The sequence below is a fragment of the Centroberyx affinis genome, unplaced genomic scaffold, assembly GCF_046629955.1.
Source record: "Centroberyx affinis isolate AG114_WGS23_722 - 3 ecotype Tasmania unplaced genomic scaffold, CSIRO-AGI_Caff_v1 ptg000258l_1, whole genome shotgun sequence".
In the NCBI taxonomy this organism is placed as follows: Eukaryota; Metazoa; Chordata; class Actinopteri; order Beryciformes; family Berycidae; genus Centroberyx; species Centroberyx affinis.
In genome coordinates this window covers 308,560-327,137 of record NW_027278940.1, presented here as the reverse complement: position 1 = coordinate 327,137, position 18,578 = coordinate 308,560, and the positions used below count along the sequence as shown (strand labels likewise).

Below are 18,578 nucleotides of genomic sequence, written 5' to 3'. Positions count from 1 at the left end.
ATATGCGCGTACAAACACACACATGCACACCGTCCCCCGCCCCCATATCACATTGCTGATATAAACCTTTAAAAAAGAGAAAAGAAATCATGTTGAGAAATGAAATTGTGAGGTGGATTTAGAGGCCTCTGTGTTAATCTCCAAAGAGAACTGCAAACACAATAGCCATGCAGTTGGATGTACAAGAAACTTAATTAACCGGAGACCTTCAAGTCAAGGGAATCTCACCCACACAGCACCTCATCTTTACTAGTCAAGGCATTGCTCCGCGTTTCTACAAATTGAAGATCTCTCTTAACCTTTAAAACTCTGTTTATATCTGTGTAAGTCCCTGGAGTATATACTGTATTTTCCTGTATATGTATAGGCGCTATTACGTGATTAGCATAGCCAAGCTGTGCTCCCATCTGCAGCACTCAGTTTTGAATGAGCGATTCCAAATTTCTGGGTGATGCCAAATATGACATGCTAGCTGACAGGGAAATATGGAATAATGAGGGGCTTGAGACATCCCAAATTTTAATGGTGATGTGAGGGCACTGCCATTAAAATGGCATCTCAGGTTTTAGTGTGTCTCTCAATATAGACATGTTATAGCTCAAAATGTCCTGGTGACACAGTGGACCAAGGCACAAAACTGTGGTTACAGTGTTACGAGTTTGAGCCCATTGTCAAACTATGTCTCATGTTAACCTCCTTCTTGTTCCCATCTTTCCTGACTTTCTCTGCTTTTCTCTAGCAAAGACGAAATATTAAAATAATCTAAAAAAGAAAATGTACAATATCTCAAAATAAACATGTGCATAGCATTTACAGTGGAACCCTAAATTTCAGTTCAGCTGGAGTTTAAACAGTTATGCCTCTGACACTGCATTACAGAGTTGCATCCTAGTGAATCACAATAATGCTGTGACTTTTGTTTGGCAGTTCGGATGCTCTGTGTGCCATTTTGATTAAGAAATTTGTGTATTTATCATTTAACATTTGGAAGCACCTGACTCATTTCCTGATGTTGGTTCTGTTTTGGCAGTATGATTTGATTGGTCAAGGAGAGGTAAAGTAGAGCTAGAGGTTAATTTAATCAGTGCCAACTGTCCACTTCATTTAGCTCATCTGCCAACAGTGTGACACTAACTTCAATTTCAATCACTGCTCTCCGTAATATCAATGAGAGAGACACCCATGAGTTTGAGAGAGCAACTCAAGAGACTTTTCCTGAGTGAGAAGGTCTTTTTTTTCCATGCATGTTTGCACGCTTGCATGCATGTATTCATGCCTATGTGTGTGTGTTATCCTTCTCTGCCAGCGTGTGTGTGTGACAGGGCACGATGCCCAGCTCAGGACCTGTGGGGTGGCCCATCATAGTGTGGCCCAACAGGGACACCGGAGCAGGACAGCCCCTAGCCATATGGCGGGGGTCCCTGGTCTGTTGGCTGGCCAGTCACACTTGGACCTCGACACACAGGCAGAGCAGCCACCACCCTGGAGACTGGAGGCTTGGGGCTGTATGCTGACGGCTTGGGTTTGTGGAGCCTTGGAGCTCCAGGCTCCGCTGCGCTCCAGGCTTCACACACAGTTCCATTAGAAGCAAAAGAGCCTCAAAGACCGTCTTATTTTGAAGATGCTTTTAGGAAACCAGGCCCTGGACTGGAGGCTGGCAGCTGGAGGATGGAGTTTTCAACCAGACACTCAAGAGTTCCAATGCAGAGCTCAGCTAATTATGAATTTAAATTCTTTCTATTTCTTTTTTTTTTTGTATGGCAAGACGGGTGGGGTTTGCACTTTTGGGACTTTTTTTTTGCCAGACCAGATCAGTGAATACCAGAAAATTGTACAGGAGAAAGGAATAATTTTTTACGTCTGTGAGTGGTGTTGGTGGGGGTAGAGAGAGAGAGAGAGAGTGAGAGCATGTAAGGGGAGAGAGTGTCAGAGGGGTAAGAAAGTCAGATAAACAGATTAAGAAAGTGAACGAGGAGAAGAGGATAAAGTAGTCAGAGAGACAGGAAAAGAAATAAGGGCATGAAAGCCTTACACACAGAGAGAGAGAGAGAGAGAGAGAGAGGATGCAGCAGCCAGAGAGAGAGAGAGAGAAAGAGAGAGGATCCCCCTGGATGGGGAGATTGTAACATCACACTGTAGGGTCCCTTATGGGACAGCCGCAGACAGAGCACGCTCCCTCCTGCATGCAGGAAGAGGAAGCTTTGCCAGCGTGGAAAACATACAAGAGAAGAACGAGAGACGAGCGGAGCAGAGAAAAACGCAGTTCCCCCTAGAGACAAAGTGGGAATTTTCTGCTAGCGCAAACACTATGTAGGCAGATAGCTGAGAAAGAAGAGGAGGAGGAGATGGCAGAGAATAAGTAAAAAGAGGGAAGCTGGAGGAAGAGAGAGGGGACCGGTATGATGAATAGATGAAATGGTGGGAAAGAAGAGAGGAAGGGGTTCAGAGGAGAAGAGAAGTAGAGGGGTAATGCTTTGCAGAGGTCAAAGAAATTGATCTGTAACATTAAGGTGTAATAAGGATAGACCAGAATTCATAGTATCGTTCAGTAAGGAGTACGTAAGATACGAAAGCATATTGTCACACTTGTGACTCAAGAAGGGTTTTTTGATGCCCTCATCCGCACTGCGCCTGTCATTAGTTAGCAAAGTCTTTTTGGATGTAGATTTTTTCTTCAATTTGAGGCTGGATTTTTTTTTTTTTTTTGTAATTATGAAGCTCTGATGTATTTGAAGCAGAAACTGCTATTAGGGACGTAAAACATAAAAAACCATACATGCATGAACGTCAAATTTAACCTAATATGTAAGGGATATAATTTTGAAGACACATCCTCAAGTTGATCATCTCAAATCACTGAATATATACAGTATACAGTCATCAGTAAACTACATTTGTATAACAGTTATTCACAATTTTTTCTCTAATCTGACTAAGATTAGAGACTAACTTCACATGGTCTGTGGTATCTCAGTGTCCACTAAATTTAGTAATGAGAGCTCATTCCCAACTCCCATTCCCACAATGCACCACAGTTTATATATTCAGTGGCTGAATCCTTGACCCATGACGCCATCACTGCACTGATCACCATGGTGAACACTGCGGTAACCCATTTACCTTTATTATAGGGTGTAACCCTTGACAACCACTGTGTATTAGGACGGCAAACATTACCCAGAATGTCCCTCCAGCACTATGTTCAATGAGATATATATATCTATAACGTGTGTGTATGTGTGCATGTGTGTATACTGCTGGGTGAGTGTTGAAGGGGCAGATGAAAAGTGCCGTTAAACCAGTGTAACCTAAGTGGTGTATTAGTGTGACTCCGGTAGAGCCATGGGGTCATCAGAGAGGCTCTGATCAGAGGTCAGAATCCGCTGCTGTGAAATGGGACATTACTGCTCACCAACACAGCAATAAATACAGAAAGAAACTTTAACTGCTGTAAAATATGAGGCAGGCTTCTACTTTTGCAGCATATAGGGTGTGTGTGTGTGTGTGTGTGTGTGCACGCACGGAAGCATGCGTGTGCTTAAGTGTGCATGTGTATGTGTGTCTAGGGCTGCGGTTTTGCTTAAGGGAGGGAAGAGGATGGGGTTAGGGAGGGGTTTAATACGCTACTTTAGCCCTCGGGGGGCTGTACAGTTGAAAGTCAGTGCATGAGGCGTGCAGAATCACACCAGCCTGCATTACAGAGGGATATGGGGATGGGGGGAATGGGGGGGAGGGGGGTTGGAGCGGGGGTTGGAGGGGAGGGGAGGGGGGCGCTGCTATAAAAAGTGAAATCATATCACTTAGCAGCTGAGTGCAGATAAAGCTGTGTTTGAACTGGGAGGCATAAATTATACATTGTAAACAGAGCATTGGGAGACCACGGCTCGTTTAAATTATGACAGAGGGTAGTTTTTCTCCTCTCCTTTCTTCCTTCCCGCCCTTCTTTTTCCGCCGCTCTCACTCTGACGCTTTCTTCCCCTTTTCCCTCAGTCCCCCAATCCCACTCTCTTCTTTACCCCACTCTTCTCTCTTTTCCCTTTTCTCCATCCCCTACCTCCCCGCGCCCAGCCACCTCCAACACACACACAAACACACACTCTTCAGTGAGACTCTTTTATTAAGTTTGAACGAGACGTTTTTTTCCCCTGCCCATGTTTCATTTATCTCTTTTTTAACATTGCGATAATTCGCCGCTCCCCTCAGCTGGTTGGTTTTGCGGCTTCTCCTCGTTGAAACGGCGTGGCAGGACTGTGTCACCTCCTCTCACCACCTCTCACGTGAATCAAACGCTGCGCATTCATGCTAGAATTATGAGATTAAAGTCAACATGCCAGTCGCAGGACACACAGACACAGAAAAACTCTCTCCGCGCCCCTCTCTCTCTCTCTCTCTCTCTCTCTCTCTCTCTCTCTCTCTCTCTCTCTCTCTCTCTCTCTCTCTCTCTCTCTCGCTCTCTCTCACTCTCTAAGCCCTCTCCCACAGTGTTATTGAGAAGTAGCGTTCCACACGTCATGGATGGAGGACAAAACGGGGTGAGCGGGCTGGCAGGGCTATACATGATTTGATCAATGTTCCCCTCCTGCATAGTTCAAGTTTGGCTGCTGTGTTTTTTTTAAAGGTGCCTTCGTCCCTCCTGACAAGTGCGAGGTTATTGATCAGTTTATTCTATTTGCCGTTGACCGCTCGGCCCCATCTCTCCGCTCAGAAGTCAATAGTGGAGGATTGAGAGGGTGAGCCTCCCCTCCCTCAATCTCTGACTGTGTGTCGTCCACCCCACCGCACAGACACACACACACAGACACACACACAGACACACATGCTCACAAAATGAACGACTCTGTCTGCCCGTTGTACCCACACCTCTGATCCCAACTGCAATTTTGATTAATCTTGAAGTGCTGCAGGGTCAGGACAAGACTGTGTGTGTATCTGGTGTTAGCTGATGCTGTCAGATAAAGGTCTTAAGCCCTGTTGGGGTGGGTGCCCTGGTTTGTGTGTATGTGTGTGTGTCTGTGTGCCAGGGTGGGTGTAGATAGTGTCTCCTCCAGAGGTGATCATGGCAAGGACTTCACTATGGAGCAGGGATCAATGACCTTGCCCTGTGTGGCAGACACTGCTCAACTGTGTGTGTGTGTGTGTGTGTGTGTGTGTGTGTGTGTGTGTGTGTGTTGTGTTTGGGTTTGTGTGTGTGCATGCATGTTTGTTCTTTTACTGATGATGAAAATCTTCCAAAGCAAGGACATTTTTTCAAGACCGGTGTAAGTTTTTGGGTTAGTATTATTATCAGAGTTAGATTAAAGTGAAGTTACATGTTAGAATTAAGCATTTATTTGTTAGGGTGAAGGTTAGGGTCCGTGATTAAGTGAGTGGAACGTTCTCACACATCCAGCAATTTAGTTGCATGTGTGTGCTTCCATGTGCGCCTGCCAGCGTGCTTATGCATGCAAGTTTGACTGTGGGTTTCCTTTATTTTTGGGTTATGAATTAGCATAGCGCAGTCTCTCTGTGTGCTCATCAGCGTCGCTTCGTTTCAGGAGTTAGTTAGTTTGTGGAGACCAGACTGGGGGCTGCAACCCCTCGCCTCTCCACGGAGCGAGAAGAGATAATTATTCTCTTTCTGACTCACACATTTCGATGAAAAATGCATACAGCTGGGACTCGAAGCAGCTTATCAAAAGGTTAACTCTTCCCCACAGTTTGTCTGCGCCTACAAAGGGGAGCGTTTCCGACGACAACGGCAGCAGCGGACCACTTTTGTGTTTTCCTGCCGTTTTGTTTGGGTGTTTTCTACATTGCGGTGACCCGCCACTGGCCTGACGCTTTGTTTTCCCAAAGTTAACTTTCAATCAAGAGACATGCCAGCTGTTGTTTGTGTTGTTTTATGAACATCATTTCTCAAGCAGTCAACTGAGTGCAGATTCACAGCAAAATGATTCTGACATAAATATATATACAGCATATAGTACTTTAGCATAGCATTAAGCATTATCAACTTTCAACTTTATACAATTAAAAACAAATATCACAGGTAAATGTATGATATAACTAGTGCATATTAACGCATCTCTTTATTTTTTTTTTGTTGATCATAATTTCAACCATATTTGCAGACAACCATGAGTATCTGACCAAGCACAACACTGTTTTTCTGTTTGGAAATGTATACAATGTGCTTTATTCAGTATTCACATCAATGCGTTTGATAGCTCTTTAGATCATCTCATTGAGATTCATAAATTTTTGACTTGCTCACCTTCACGTACGCTGTATTCCCACATACTCTACTGTCACTCATTCATACACACACATGCACACAGGCAAACCTAAGACACACACGCACACACTTGAGGCCTTATGTCGAAGGAGCGCTGCCTGGGAAAGTGATAGCAGGAGAAAAGAAGCTCTGGAGAGTGAGTTATCTCTTTAGATGTCATTGAGGGGCGCCTCTTTTCTCTCCCTCTCCTTCCCTCTATCATTCTCCTCTTTCTTCCTCTCTCTCCGTCTCCCTCTCTCTTGTTCCCACTTGCTCTCTCAAATCATGCTCGCCTCCAGTGGTATTCAGACAGTCCAAGGACAAAGTAGAGATATGCTGGGAGCAATGGACTGTCCGTCAGTGTGTGTGTGTGTGTGTGTGTGTGTGTGTGTGTGTGTGTGTGTGTGTGTGTGTGTGTGTGTGTGTGAGAGAGAGAGAGAGAGAGAGAGAGAGGGGTTGATGTTGAGTCTTTGAAGCTGTTCTCCCCTTGTCCTGACAGATCAGAGTCTCGTCTCTCCCCATTTAGCCCCCCGACGCTACTATCACACACACAAACACACACACACACACACTTTTCAGGCTCCTGTGGACACACATACACTCTGCTACAGACCTGCACACTGTCTGCACCCGTTGCACACACAAGGCAAGATTTAAGATTCACCTAGAGCACCGTACACAGCATGCTATTGTCGAGGTCATGTCCTTGTGTTTAAGGACTGTTACACTTCCTTCATTTGATATTTAGTGACTTGTCAAGGTGACTGTAATGGTGTTAAGTAGTTCATTTCCATAAAGATGTAAGATATGTGTTTGGTTTGTTTGATTATTCACCCGTCTGAGCCTTGTATCTGCAGCACTAAGCTAGAGGTCTCAGTATTATTAAGTCATGCGGTGTGTTAATGTAGCCTTGGCTTGTCAGACTGAACCAGACTGAAGTGGATGGCCCCGGGGTCTGTGACCCTGAGAGACACACACACACACACACACACACACGCGCACACACACAGACCAACAACTGCCAGACGCCTGACCTACTCCCCTCATGCCACAGACACACACACATACACACACACAAGAGTCAAAGAAATCCATCCCGGAGACAGACTTCTCCTGCTGTGTGTGTGTGACGCGGCTGCTCCACTCTTTCAAACAAACAGGGGAAATCCTCCCTATCCAGCCCTGTCCATCACTAGGCCATCTCACTGTCCCAGCGCACGTGGGCGCCTGCAAACCCGCCCCCAACACCCCCTAACCCAGTCTCCAAACCCAAGAGATTTACCCAACACACACACACACAAATACACACATATATACACATGCGCAGGCCCCTTGGCTCCAGCCGGGTTCCCCTGACGCAGAGACACACGCAGGCAGGAAGTTTGAGGAGAGGTTTGTGTCAGTTTGCTTCTCTTAGCCCACTTCAGGTCTGACCCTCTCTTGACCAGGCGGCTTCCTCCTCCTCCATCTCTCCGTAAACAACCACATCCCCACGTCTGAAGGCGTGCCGGCTGGCCAAGTGTAATAACATCACTCATGTTTTGATGTGAGGCGGAACGTCTACGTGAGTCGGGGTGGCCGGACAGTTTGTGTGTTACGGTTGGTTGTGTGTAGCAGGAGAAGTCTTGTGTGTATCTGTGTGTGTGTGTGTGTATTTGTGTGTCTTTCCTGGTGGTTTCCTCTGATTGCAGGGATGGCAGATCTTCGTCATGGAGGAAGCCATGTTAACCTGTCACCTTAGCAGTCTCCTCCTCCCACTATTTATCCACTGTGTGTCCTGAAAACACATGCGCCTGCCCATGCACACACACACACACACACACACACATACACACATGCACGGAGGGGTCGTCCACTGTTCTTGTTGAGTGTGTGTCAACTCCATTAGCACATTCCCAGATAGGGACAGAGCCCTCTTATCTGTGGCGACCCATTAATTACACTTTGTTCCCTTAAGTGATCTATTTCAGACCTGCCCCGCCCTCAACACCCACTCTCTGCTATCTCCACCCCTGGCCCACTCCTCCCCCACCTGACCTCTCTCCTCTCCTCTTCTCTCCTCTCCTCTCCTCTCCCCTTTCCCCCCTCTATCCTCCTCTCAACTCCTATACCTCTCTTCCTTTTCCCCCTTGCTTTTCCTCTCCTTTCCACAACTCTCCTCTCCTCTGCTCTCTTCTCTTCACCCCCCAACACACACAGACACACACACACACACACACACACACATGCTCCCTCACTCCCTCCATAGCTGTTACAATGCATAGGATCACAAGGTCATGTGACAAGTGGCACTATACATTAGCAGGTGTGCGTGTGTGTGTGTGTGTGTGTGTGTGTGTGTGTATGTGTGTATGTATGTATGTAGATCTCACAGTGACCTGTGTGTGGGTATGTCTGAGCATTCTGCTGTTGGATTTAGATGTTAAATGTCAATCTTGATAGACTCTTATTAGTCTGCAACTGTGTGGAAATCATAATATGTAGGGCATTACATGTTCAACTATGCATTTTTGTCAGGTGACCAGAAAATGTCCTTCAGTTTCTTCCCTCTCAGTATATTGTTCAACTTCTCTAAGCCCACTCTTTATGTGTGTATGTGTGTGAATGTGACACTGTGAATGACCGTGAACTCACATGACGCAGTAGGCTATGCAGATATACTATAAATTTTGTGCTTCTGAGAGTCAACTTGTGTGTGTGCGTGTGTGTGTGCGCGTGTGTGTGTATGTGTATGCGCGTGCCCTCTGCACTTGGGAGATGCTAAACTGTGAGAAGTGCTAGACAGGCGAGTGGTGTTTTAATTGTTGCTGGTTGGGCCCCAGTGGAAATCTGTTGGGGTAAAGTGTGGGAACGTGCTCACTGTCTCTTAACGTGCCATCTCACCTAAGACACCCACAAGCCTCTGAGTGTGTGTGTCTGTGTCTGTGTCTGTGTGTTTATTCTTGCCTGCGCTGTCAATTCAGCATGGTCTGTGGCTGTGAACTTAAAATGCAAGCAGCTCACTGTCTTCATTTGTCTTCCACTCCACTAGTTTGTTCATTTGCACTCCTGTTCATGGAGGGCTCCTCATGTCCTGAGGTGATGGTACATGGGCAGCAGCTTTGTGGTAATGTAGATGTATTTGGAGTTTGGCAGATGAAAATCATGGTGTTCGATACCAATCATCTGTGTCCACTGTTCCTCTCTTTTTTTAGCTAGTAGTGCTAAACAGATGTTTAGGGGAAGTACTGGTCATGACTGCTGTTGCTGTTGGGCTATCAAAACCACTTCATGCTTTTTGTATTAAACGCAAACTCAGCTCTCAGCGTTGTCAAGAACATGCAGCAGTGCATTTTTTTCACATTGTAAACAATGAAAGCAATGAGGGCAGCACTGTAAAAAGGAGTTTACAGCCAGATGACACACATCCATACAGTGGACTATAAGGAACAAAAGTAGTGGGAAAATAGTGAAAAAAAATATTGGCAGTGCACATTGCCTCATCATGTTGCCAGTGTGTAATGGCTTTAAGATGCTTAGCAGTTATGCTCTGCATTGGACAAAGCTTGTCCTCTGTGGTGTTAGTGGTTGTGCTACGGCCTTCCATAAAAGCTTATGGAGCCTGGTAACTGAAGGAGGGTTATATGTAAGGTGTGTGGGATCACCATGGCCTTGTGTGGATGGGGGTTGTCACACTCAAGGCTGTCTATTATGTGGTCATTGATTCTGAATGCGGTCTGTCTTTCTTACAGGTGCAAGGGGCCCTCTCTTACCCCTCTCCTCCCCCTCCACCTCTTTTGTGACTGAGTGATGTGTGTATGTCTGTGATATTGTAGAGGTGTCTGTGTGTGTGTGTGTGTGTGTGTGTGTGTGTTTTTGTATGCCTGGTATTGTCCTGAAGGTGTGAGGGAGAGTGTGTGTGTGTGTGTGTGTGTGTGTGTGTGGCCGTGTATGTTCCAGACCTCATTGTGTTGAAGTGGAGCAGAGGTTGTGTGTTTGTGTGAGTGAGGAGTGAGTGTATTGTAGTGAAGTGGTGTAGCGAGTATGTAGGTTGGCTTGGATTTGGTTATATAGACTGTCTGTGTGTGTGTGTGTGTGTGTGTGTGTGTGTGTGTGTGTGTGTGTGTGTGTGTGTGTGAGTGTATGTATGTGTGAAAATGTGCGCATGCTCTGTCTCCGCCAGTGTGCTTTGCAAGGTTGTCTGTCCTGACCCTTGCCTAGGCATCGTGTGTGTGTGGGTGTGAGTGTGTGCATGCTTGTGCCCATGCGAGTGCACGTGTACGTGTGCATGCAGTGCCTCCACTAATGGACAGTCTTTGTGGGGGCCTCTCTTTTCAGCCATGCTGCTTTTGAGACACACTGGGCCTGGGCATAGAAACAGAAGCTCTCCATTGCCCCTCAATAGGCCAAAAACAAAACCGTGTCAGGCGAGCTAGCAGCCCCCGAGTGTTTGCCATTTAAATCCCAACCAATGGTGGTGCAGATGGAACAAAGGGCCTGGACAGGGAAGGAGGCCCGCACTGTTTACAGTGCTAATGTCTGGGTGGCACTCGCAACAAGGCCCCTCCGTACACATACATGTGTACGCACACTCACTCTCTCACGCAACTCTCTCTCTCTCCCTCTCTCTCTCTCTCTCTCTCACACACACACACACACACACACACACACACATAAATAACAGGTACAAGCACATACCTTATGCATGTATGTAACAAAAAATGTCAATGAGTTTTGGACATGCTAGAGGGAACATTTGTTCCCCATAATGCTGGAGTAAGGGTCTGCCACTAGAAACAAGATTAGAATTGTGTGTAAGGAAAAGGAATAGCATAACTTGTGTTATTGAACCGATAATTGAAGTGGACATGTATTGTTATCCAAAACGATTCTGGGCTCTTTCTATTACAAAGGTATTCTCGTAATTATACGTTTTCTCAATGTGGTTGAATAGATGCCACATGGCATGGCCTAGAATTTGATGAAAATTTACAAAAAGAAAGAATCCCCTTACTCACTTTTGGATTTGCTATAATCATGACCAAACTTTGTATTCATACTGGAATTTCAAATTCTCTTTTGGCTTTTGATTAAATGATTTTATGTCATTTTTATCATTTTTATCATTCATTTGACAAAGCCTTTTTAATTTTTTCCTTTATTTTTGTCCTGTAGCCTTGTCTAAAATAGTTGAGTGTTGCCCAATAGCTCCCTGATGAAACAGTGTCTTTTTCTTTTGACAGACAGAAAAACAAAATATTTTTTTATTCAAAGAGATTAAATTAGTTTTGTAATGATTTTAACACTATTATTTTATTCAAACATTTTTATATAATTAACTTATTAATTGATTTTTTTGTACATAGTAATGTGTGTTGTACAGTGTATATTTGTATGTGTACCTGATGTTGTGTCTTGTGTCTTTCCTGAGCACACAAATTCTTAACAACCTGATTTTTATATATATATAAAATATTCAATCTTGAATCTTTAATCTGAATGCAGTGTTTTCAGAGCCTCCGTTCTTTCATCTCAATTATTATTCAATTGTGATGAGAAGTAAATGTGAAAAGGTGCAACTGATGCCTCTGTTAAGTGCCACATGCAGCTGTCTCTCCTCTTTCTCCAAAGTGTATCATCCCATTTCGCTAGAGGAGAGTAAAACAACTGACATTGAGAGGTGCTGTTGTGGGCGAGGGCATGTTTGGGCTTTCGATTTTTACTGAAGAGGAGAGGGGAGAGTCTGACACTGGTATCGAATAGCCTGCACTGTCCTTGGACCGGGGTTATCTTGTAAATACTCCGCTCCAAGTCTATAAAAGCGAGGGTCCTTTATGACGGCCAAGGCCACTCATTCATGTTAAAATAAAAAAGCACTCAGTGCAGTCTCAGTGTCTGGCTAGGGAGGCGACGAGTGGGGAAGGAAAGATGGAGGGAGGGAACTGAAGGAGAGAATGGAGGAACAGAGAGAGAGGTAAAGTGCTGGGTTGTCTTTTATGTTGAACCCTTTTTCTCACAAGTTTTACTCTTCTATGGTTGGAATCATGATATGGAAAGTAAAGTACATTGGGTGATGATTACAACAAGTTAATGTGATATTCTCCCCTCTCTGGGCTTTCTCTCTATTTTATCTCTCTCTCTCCCTCTCTCTATCTGTATTTTATTCTAAGTAAATACCAAGTCCCCTCAGCGGCCCCTGTAGCTAGTCATTCAGGTTCCTCATCTCTGGATGTGTAATGAGTTCTGCCTTGTTTTTGTCTAACAACAACACACAATAATAAGCAAAGTAATTAAAAGCAGTTCGAGGGAGATAGGGGGGAATAACAGACACCACCATGAAGACCCCACTTACCGACAAGCATTAAAAATGAATTGCATTTAAGAGGCAGCAGTGGTATTGCTGTTTTGATGAAATGCGCCCCGTTTTGAGTAATTTGTCGGTGTGTGTGTGTGTTTTATTCCTTGTGTGAGTGTGTGCGCATGTGTGTGTTTCCTGCTTGCGTGGATGTGAAAAGGCTTATGTAGTACCATATTGATTTGATTAAAAATGAAGACGCATAGCGTAGCATAAACAAAGCCAGATTACACCTACGTTACACTGTCTGTTGTTTGACATGGACGCCTTCACCCTGAGCGGGGATGGAGGAGGGGGTGGTAAATTTAGATTTAATTAGCTTTTTGACTGAGGACAACGTGTCCATGTTCTGTTACGGAGGACAGTGTTGCTTTGGCAGCGCGGCTGACCGGCTGTCACCTACTTGGGCTCTGTTTGACCTCGTCTCCAGTGGCGACATGTCCCGCCCGCCTCGACAGACGGCCACGTGGGACAAAATGGCATTCTTGACCTGCGCTCAGTGGGCATGCAAGAAGACGAGACACATAACTGTGTGCGTTTCATACAGACAACCACACACATCTGCACACACGTCGTGCACATATACCCCCACACACCACGGCAGATCATCTAATATCAGAGAGTGTCAGCGGCGGAAATCCGATCGTCTGACAACCAGGATACAGATAGCGATTCCCCACCGCTGATCCATGCAACAGATAGTTTCCACAAACAGCAGCCCGGCTAGGGTTACAGCCGGCCGGCCCCGCACCACACCGCACCGTGCCGTGTTCTGCCTCACATCGAGATAAAACAACAGCTTAGGTTACCATCGATAGGAAATCGATAAGAAAATGCATGTTTGTGTTAGATTTTTTATGAAAAGTTTGACAAGAGGAAATGAGAAAATGTTTGTTCCTGCATGCAGTAGTGTCGTGTGATGTCATTCCTGTAGGTTATTTTGTTTTCACCATTTTCTCCATGATTATATCATTGTTTATCTATTTGTTTTTTTGTTTTTTGGCTCATTAAATGTTTAACCTAAATGTCAATATCTTTGTTTAAGCTTTCATAATTGTAAAAAAAAAAAAAAAAAATCAATTATCTCAAAAAGACTATCATCACTTTACATTTCCCTCACACTAAAGTCTAGATAATAATTTGAATATGTATTTCTATAATAAATTAAGCAAAGAGATATGGCCCCCTTCACATCAATGTAATTACGAATCACAAAAAAAAGAGTTTGATTCCAATAAAATAGGCCATTTGTACACAAGCAATTAACTGGTGCGGCTTTAAATAATGTAGCCCAGATGGAACCTAATTATAGTCGGCATGCTTTGATTCGGTCTTTCTGTCAGAGTATCACTCGGGGCGTCACTTTGGCTTTTCAGTCACCTAGCGTTTGTTTTGAAATTTGTGACTATCAGAGCCGATTACCATTTGTAACAGCATGCAGCGTTTGGTGCAGAGGGAAGAAAGCATGGCCCATAGCTATGGAGGAGTTTCCTTTTTAACAGCTCAAAACACTCCTCCTCTGTTCCCGTACCTCACTGCACACAAATGATAACAACTGTGTGTGTGTGTGTGTGTGTGTGCGTGTGTGTGGGCATGTGTGTGAGAGTGGGTGGGTGTTGGGTGTGTTTGGTGTTTGTGTGCTTGTGTTTTTTTGTTTTTTTGTTTTTTTTTCAGGGGGGGGGGTATATGTTAGTGGGTAAGCGCCACGTGTGTGAGTGAGTGCCATACATGAGTAGATGCCTAAAAGGGGGGAGTGTGTTTGCGTGTGTGTGTGTGTGTCGGCATCTTGTACCAGTGTAGAGTCAGAGGCAGATCAAACAGTCAGTCAATTACCCTGAGAGGGCTCCAGTGGCTGTGACAGAGAGGAGGAGGCTAAACATCCAGGATCAAATACACTCCTCTGCCTGTCACATAATGAGACAGGCTGCGCGGGCTCCGACAACACACACAGAATGGTCAAACACCGGGCTGAAGGTTAGGAGCTGGGACCGAGGGCAGAGCAGAGAGCAGGGAAAGGGAGGTTACACCACAGGGCTTGTCTCCACCTAGTCTTACCTGTGTGTGTGTGTGTGTGTGTGTGAGTGTGTGTGTGTGTGTGTGTTGTGTTACCTCACCTCAAGGTTGCAGCCGCCAACCTTTTAGCTCTCTATTTCGCTTTTAAGGCGAGCTTGTCATTTGTTTAACATTGATGCCAACAGTAAACACATTTTGAAAGTAAAGAGAAATTTAGCTCCATATATCCCATGGTGATATCCCAGGTTAATGAAGGAGGTAACAGTAACATCATTACTTTTACAATAAATTACAACATTATTGCATTTACAATAACAACAACTTTATTAGATTAATACAGTTACAATGGACTTTGTGTTAAAATTAGCACATGCAACTTAATTGATTCATAGTTAACAAAGCACACATTAAATATATAGTCATTTGCAATTTAATTGATTCATAGCTTAACAAAGCACACATTAAATACATAGGGTACTTTCTTTTCAAAGTCAGATCAACTAAATACACGATACAAGTCATCACTGGACTAATTAAAGTGGAAGCGCTCCTCATATGTCATATCTTGTTTTAACAATACATGGAATCAATGGCTCATAAAAAAAAGTGCCTATCAGTAGAAAAACTTTTTCAGTAAGGGACTAAAACTGAGGAGAAGGAAGTACTCACTGGCTGTTTATGGCTTCACTTTACACACAAGATACAGCCAGATGACACCTCATCGATCCCTACATCTTTCAAAGATATTACTTTGATTTGTGGCATAGCTGAGGTAATTCTCTCTCTTTCTCTCTCTCTTTCACTCTCTCTCTCTTTCTCTCTCTCTCTCTTTCTCCCCCTCTTTCCCTTTCTCCATGTCTTTAGTGGCTAGTGAAGCCTGGTCATTGGGGTTCCTCCTCTAAATCAGCGGTCACATCACAGCTCTGACAACATCCATTAGGTTCGACACACTTTGCCAATTAAAGCAAGAGTGGACGAAGGCTGTTAAAGGCCTATTTAAGCGTGTGTGAGAGTGGGTTTATGCCTCTGTATGTGTGTGTGTGTGTGTGTGTTTGGGGGGGGGGGGGGGAGTCATCTCAAAGCCCCTAGTACAGAGAGGGGCGGGGCTTCAAACCGGAGTCATTGGAGGGGCACAGGCTCATCTGCATATTGGCACAGAGACGCCCCCCTGGTGACCCCGGACTGCGATGGGATAGGGCGGAGAGGCTGGTGGCGTTCCGGAGGAGTTCACCGCCAGTTCGGGGTGAACGAGAGAGCGCTGCGGCATTGATCGCTTCTGCGGGGGAAAAAAAGGACAAAAGAGAAGTAAAAACACTAGTGAGGGAGAGACGGATGAGAAGGGGAAAAAGGAGGAGGTGGAGGAGGAGGAGGAGGTGGAAAGAGATCACGGTGCCTCAAATTGGATATAAATGATAGATTAGAGGTGTGAGAGGGCTGTGTCTTTGTTTTCCAGAGGTGGGTGTTATGTTGAGCCCTACACAGGTAGCGGAGTGACTGAGAGTGCTGGGTTATTGACTCCCATGATTGCCAGGCCAGTAAATTTGACCCAAGGCACTGACTGCAGTCTGCTTGCTATAGCGTGCACCGCAGTCCGCTGTGCCAAAGTGATCGAGGGACTCCTACATACACACACAACTATATACACACACACACACAAACGCGGACAGAACAGAACCCAAGTCCACTGCCAGCCCCAGACCCCACACTTACCCCCTATCCAACATACACACACACACACACACACACACACACGCACGCACACCATCTCCATTAATGCGTCCAGGCAGGGGTCAATCTAATAAACATGGGGTCAATACAGTGGTCATCAGAGGCCTGTCTATGGTGAGAGAGCCTTTAAGGTGCTTCTTAATTGTATCCCTGCGGCCTTCGAGTCTAGCTCTTTATAGCCGTTCCGATGTACAGAGGGGAGACGGGAGGAAAGGAGGAGGGAAAGAGAAATGCATTAAAGAAGTGTGAAGAGGCCTTTTTAATGTACAGACTGTCTGACCCATTCAAAAGAGTAGCCTTGTCTAGTCAAGTGGCATAGAAATTGTTCAGTATGTAATACCGTGTATGTGGATATCCTAGATTAGTGGTTTTCAACCTTTTACTATGGGGATGAGTAAGCTTACCCTTTTTATTAATGTTCCCCAGAATAATATGGGGACCTATTTAAATTTTCTCATCTTACAAACCGGTAAGTGTGCCAATAGATTAAAAAAGAAAAAAATGAGTACTGTATATTCAGTCAAGTACAGACTGCCTCTCCTCATATTCACTGATCCCCCTGTCTGTAAACACATGTAAATTCCCTCAGACTCTGTACTCGTGTATCAAGGGATCAAACTCTTAATATCATCTCTCGGCAAATCTATTCCCCCTCCGGGAGGCAAGAGGGCACCTCACTACGGCTTCTCAAGTCCAGTTACAGTTGTGTTGCTAAGCAGCTGAGACGCTAGCCAGCAGCGGGGAGAAACAAGCCATTATCTGTTAGCACTCTCGCTGAATGGTTGGCGAGCAGCAGCAGAGACAAGACGGGCAGCAGCTGCGGCCATGAGCTGTCTTCATCTCCGGCGCTCCGCCGCCGAGCCGAGGCGGTCTGCAGCGGGGCTAGCAGGCGCGGGAGAAACAAGCGGCCAGCGAGTTCGCGAGCCATCCAACCAAAAAGCTGGCCAGTGATACCCTGACCTCGGAGGCTGAGAGGAACCCGAGGCGTGTGTACCAGATTTCAGGCTCCAGTGTGACCCCAACTTGGGAACTGGCTAACCTGGAGGAGGCCGGAGGGAAACCCAGCACTCCCACCTCCCTCCCCCTCCGCCGCCCCCGGACCACCTGATACGCTCACCAGCTACCTCTCCCCGGCTTCTGTCTTGCCTTTTCTCAATCAGCCCTTTAGAATGAATGACTACCGCTCCACTGGTTTCGCTTAGTGCGCCCATTGTGCATAACTCTCATTCGGTTGGAAGGCCTGAGATGGAAAGAGGGACGTGGAGTGGTGTTGATTATCAGGTATCCACTTGGATAACATATTAAGGCCGTCCCATTGGACTAATAGGTCATAGGCTGTCATGGCTCTCATGCATAAGGCCCAAGGCTTGTGGAGGGCAATGCATTGCATTGTGGGAGTGGCGAGCCCTTAGAGACTAAATATCTCATCTAATGGGAATTATTTATTTCCACCTTTTATGTTGCCAGACTGTGTGTACATGACTCAGTGCAGTTTGTCTTTCCCTGCAGCCTTACAGCAAGTGAATGTTTTGTGAACCCTCACACTGACTCTCTTCGTGCTCATGTTTGTGTGTGTGTGTGTGTGTGTGTGTGTCTGTGTGTATGTGTGTGTGTGTGTGTGTGTGTGCATATCTTTTACATGCAGGCACAGAGAGGCATGAGCTGACCTCCTGGACGAGTTTCAACTCCATCTTTAGGTTCTTCGGCGAGGCCCTGGCAGCGGAGGAGGACGAGGAGGCGGAGACCTCCAACACGGTCACCACACGCAGCAGCTCCCTCAAAAACAAACACCAAGACTTGTAGAGGAGCAACTACAATGACTTGGAGCAAGAGGAGGAAAAGGGGGGGTGGGGGGGGACTGAGGGATCAGGAGGGGGGAGCTGCGGAAAGGGAGGCTAAGGTTCCAGATCCTCTCCGCTTTTTTTTTTCTTTTCTTCTTTTTTTCTTTTCCCTTCCTCTCTCCCTCCATCCCTCTCTCGCTTCCTCCATCTTTTCCTTCCTCGCTCTCTCTCTCCCCCCCGCCCCCTCCCCCCGAGTGTCATTTCTCCCTTCCGGCCTTCCGCTATCTCCCGCCCCGCACACACAACATAGCGTTGTTGTCGTAAGAGACATGAGTGCGGGGTCACTGTGTATACATCACAATAACGTTTTGCATTACTTCTAGATGAGTGCAACTGTCAAAGCAATATGGGCCCGAGTGTTAGCGCTTCCCGTGGGCTGTGGCCTGGCTGCGGGTACGGGCCGCGGCAG

General features: G+C 45.8%; 1 protein-coding gene across 1 annotated transcript in view; it reads left to right on the top strand.

The window, feature by feature from the left end:
• arb2a (ARB2 cotranscriptional regulator A) overlaps positions 1–18,131 on the top strand; it is a 157,652-nt gene extending 139,521 nt beyond the window's left edge. Inside the window, exon 11 of the mRNA XM_071545867.1 lies at positions 17,974–18,131. Coding sequence (XP_071401968.1) covers positions 17,974–18,131 — 158 coding nt within the window. The remainder of the gene's footprint in view (positions 1–17,973) is intronic.
• The last annotated feature ends 447 nt before the right edge of the window (positions 18,132–18,578 follow it).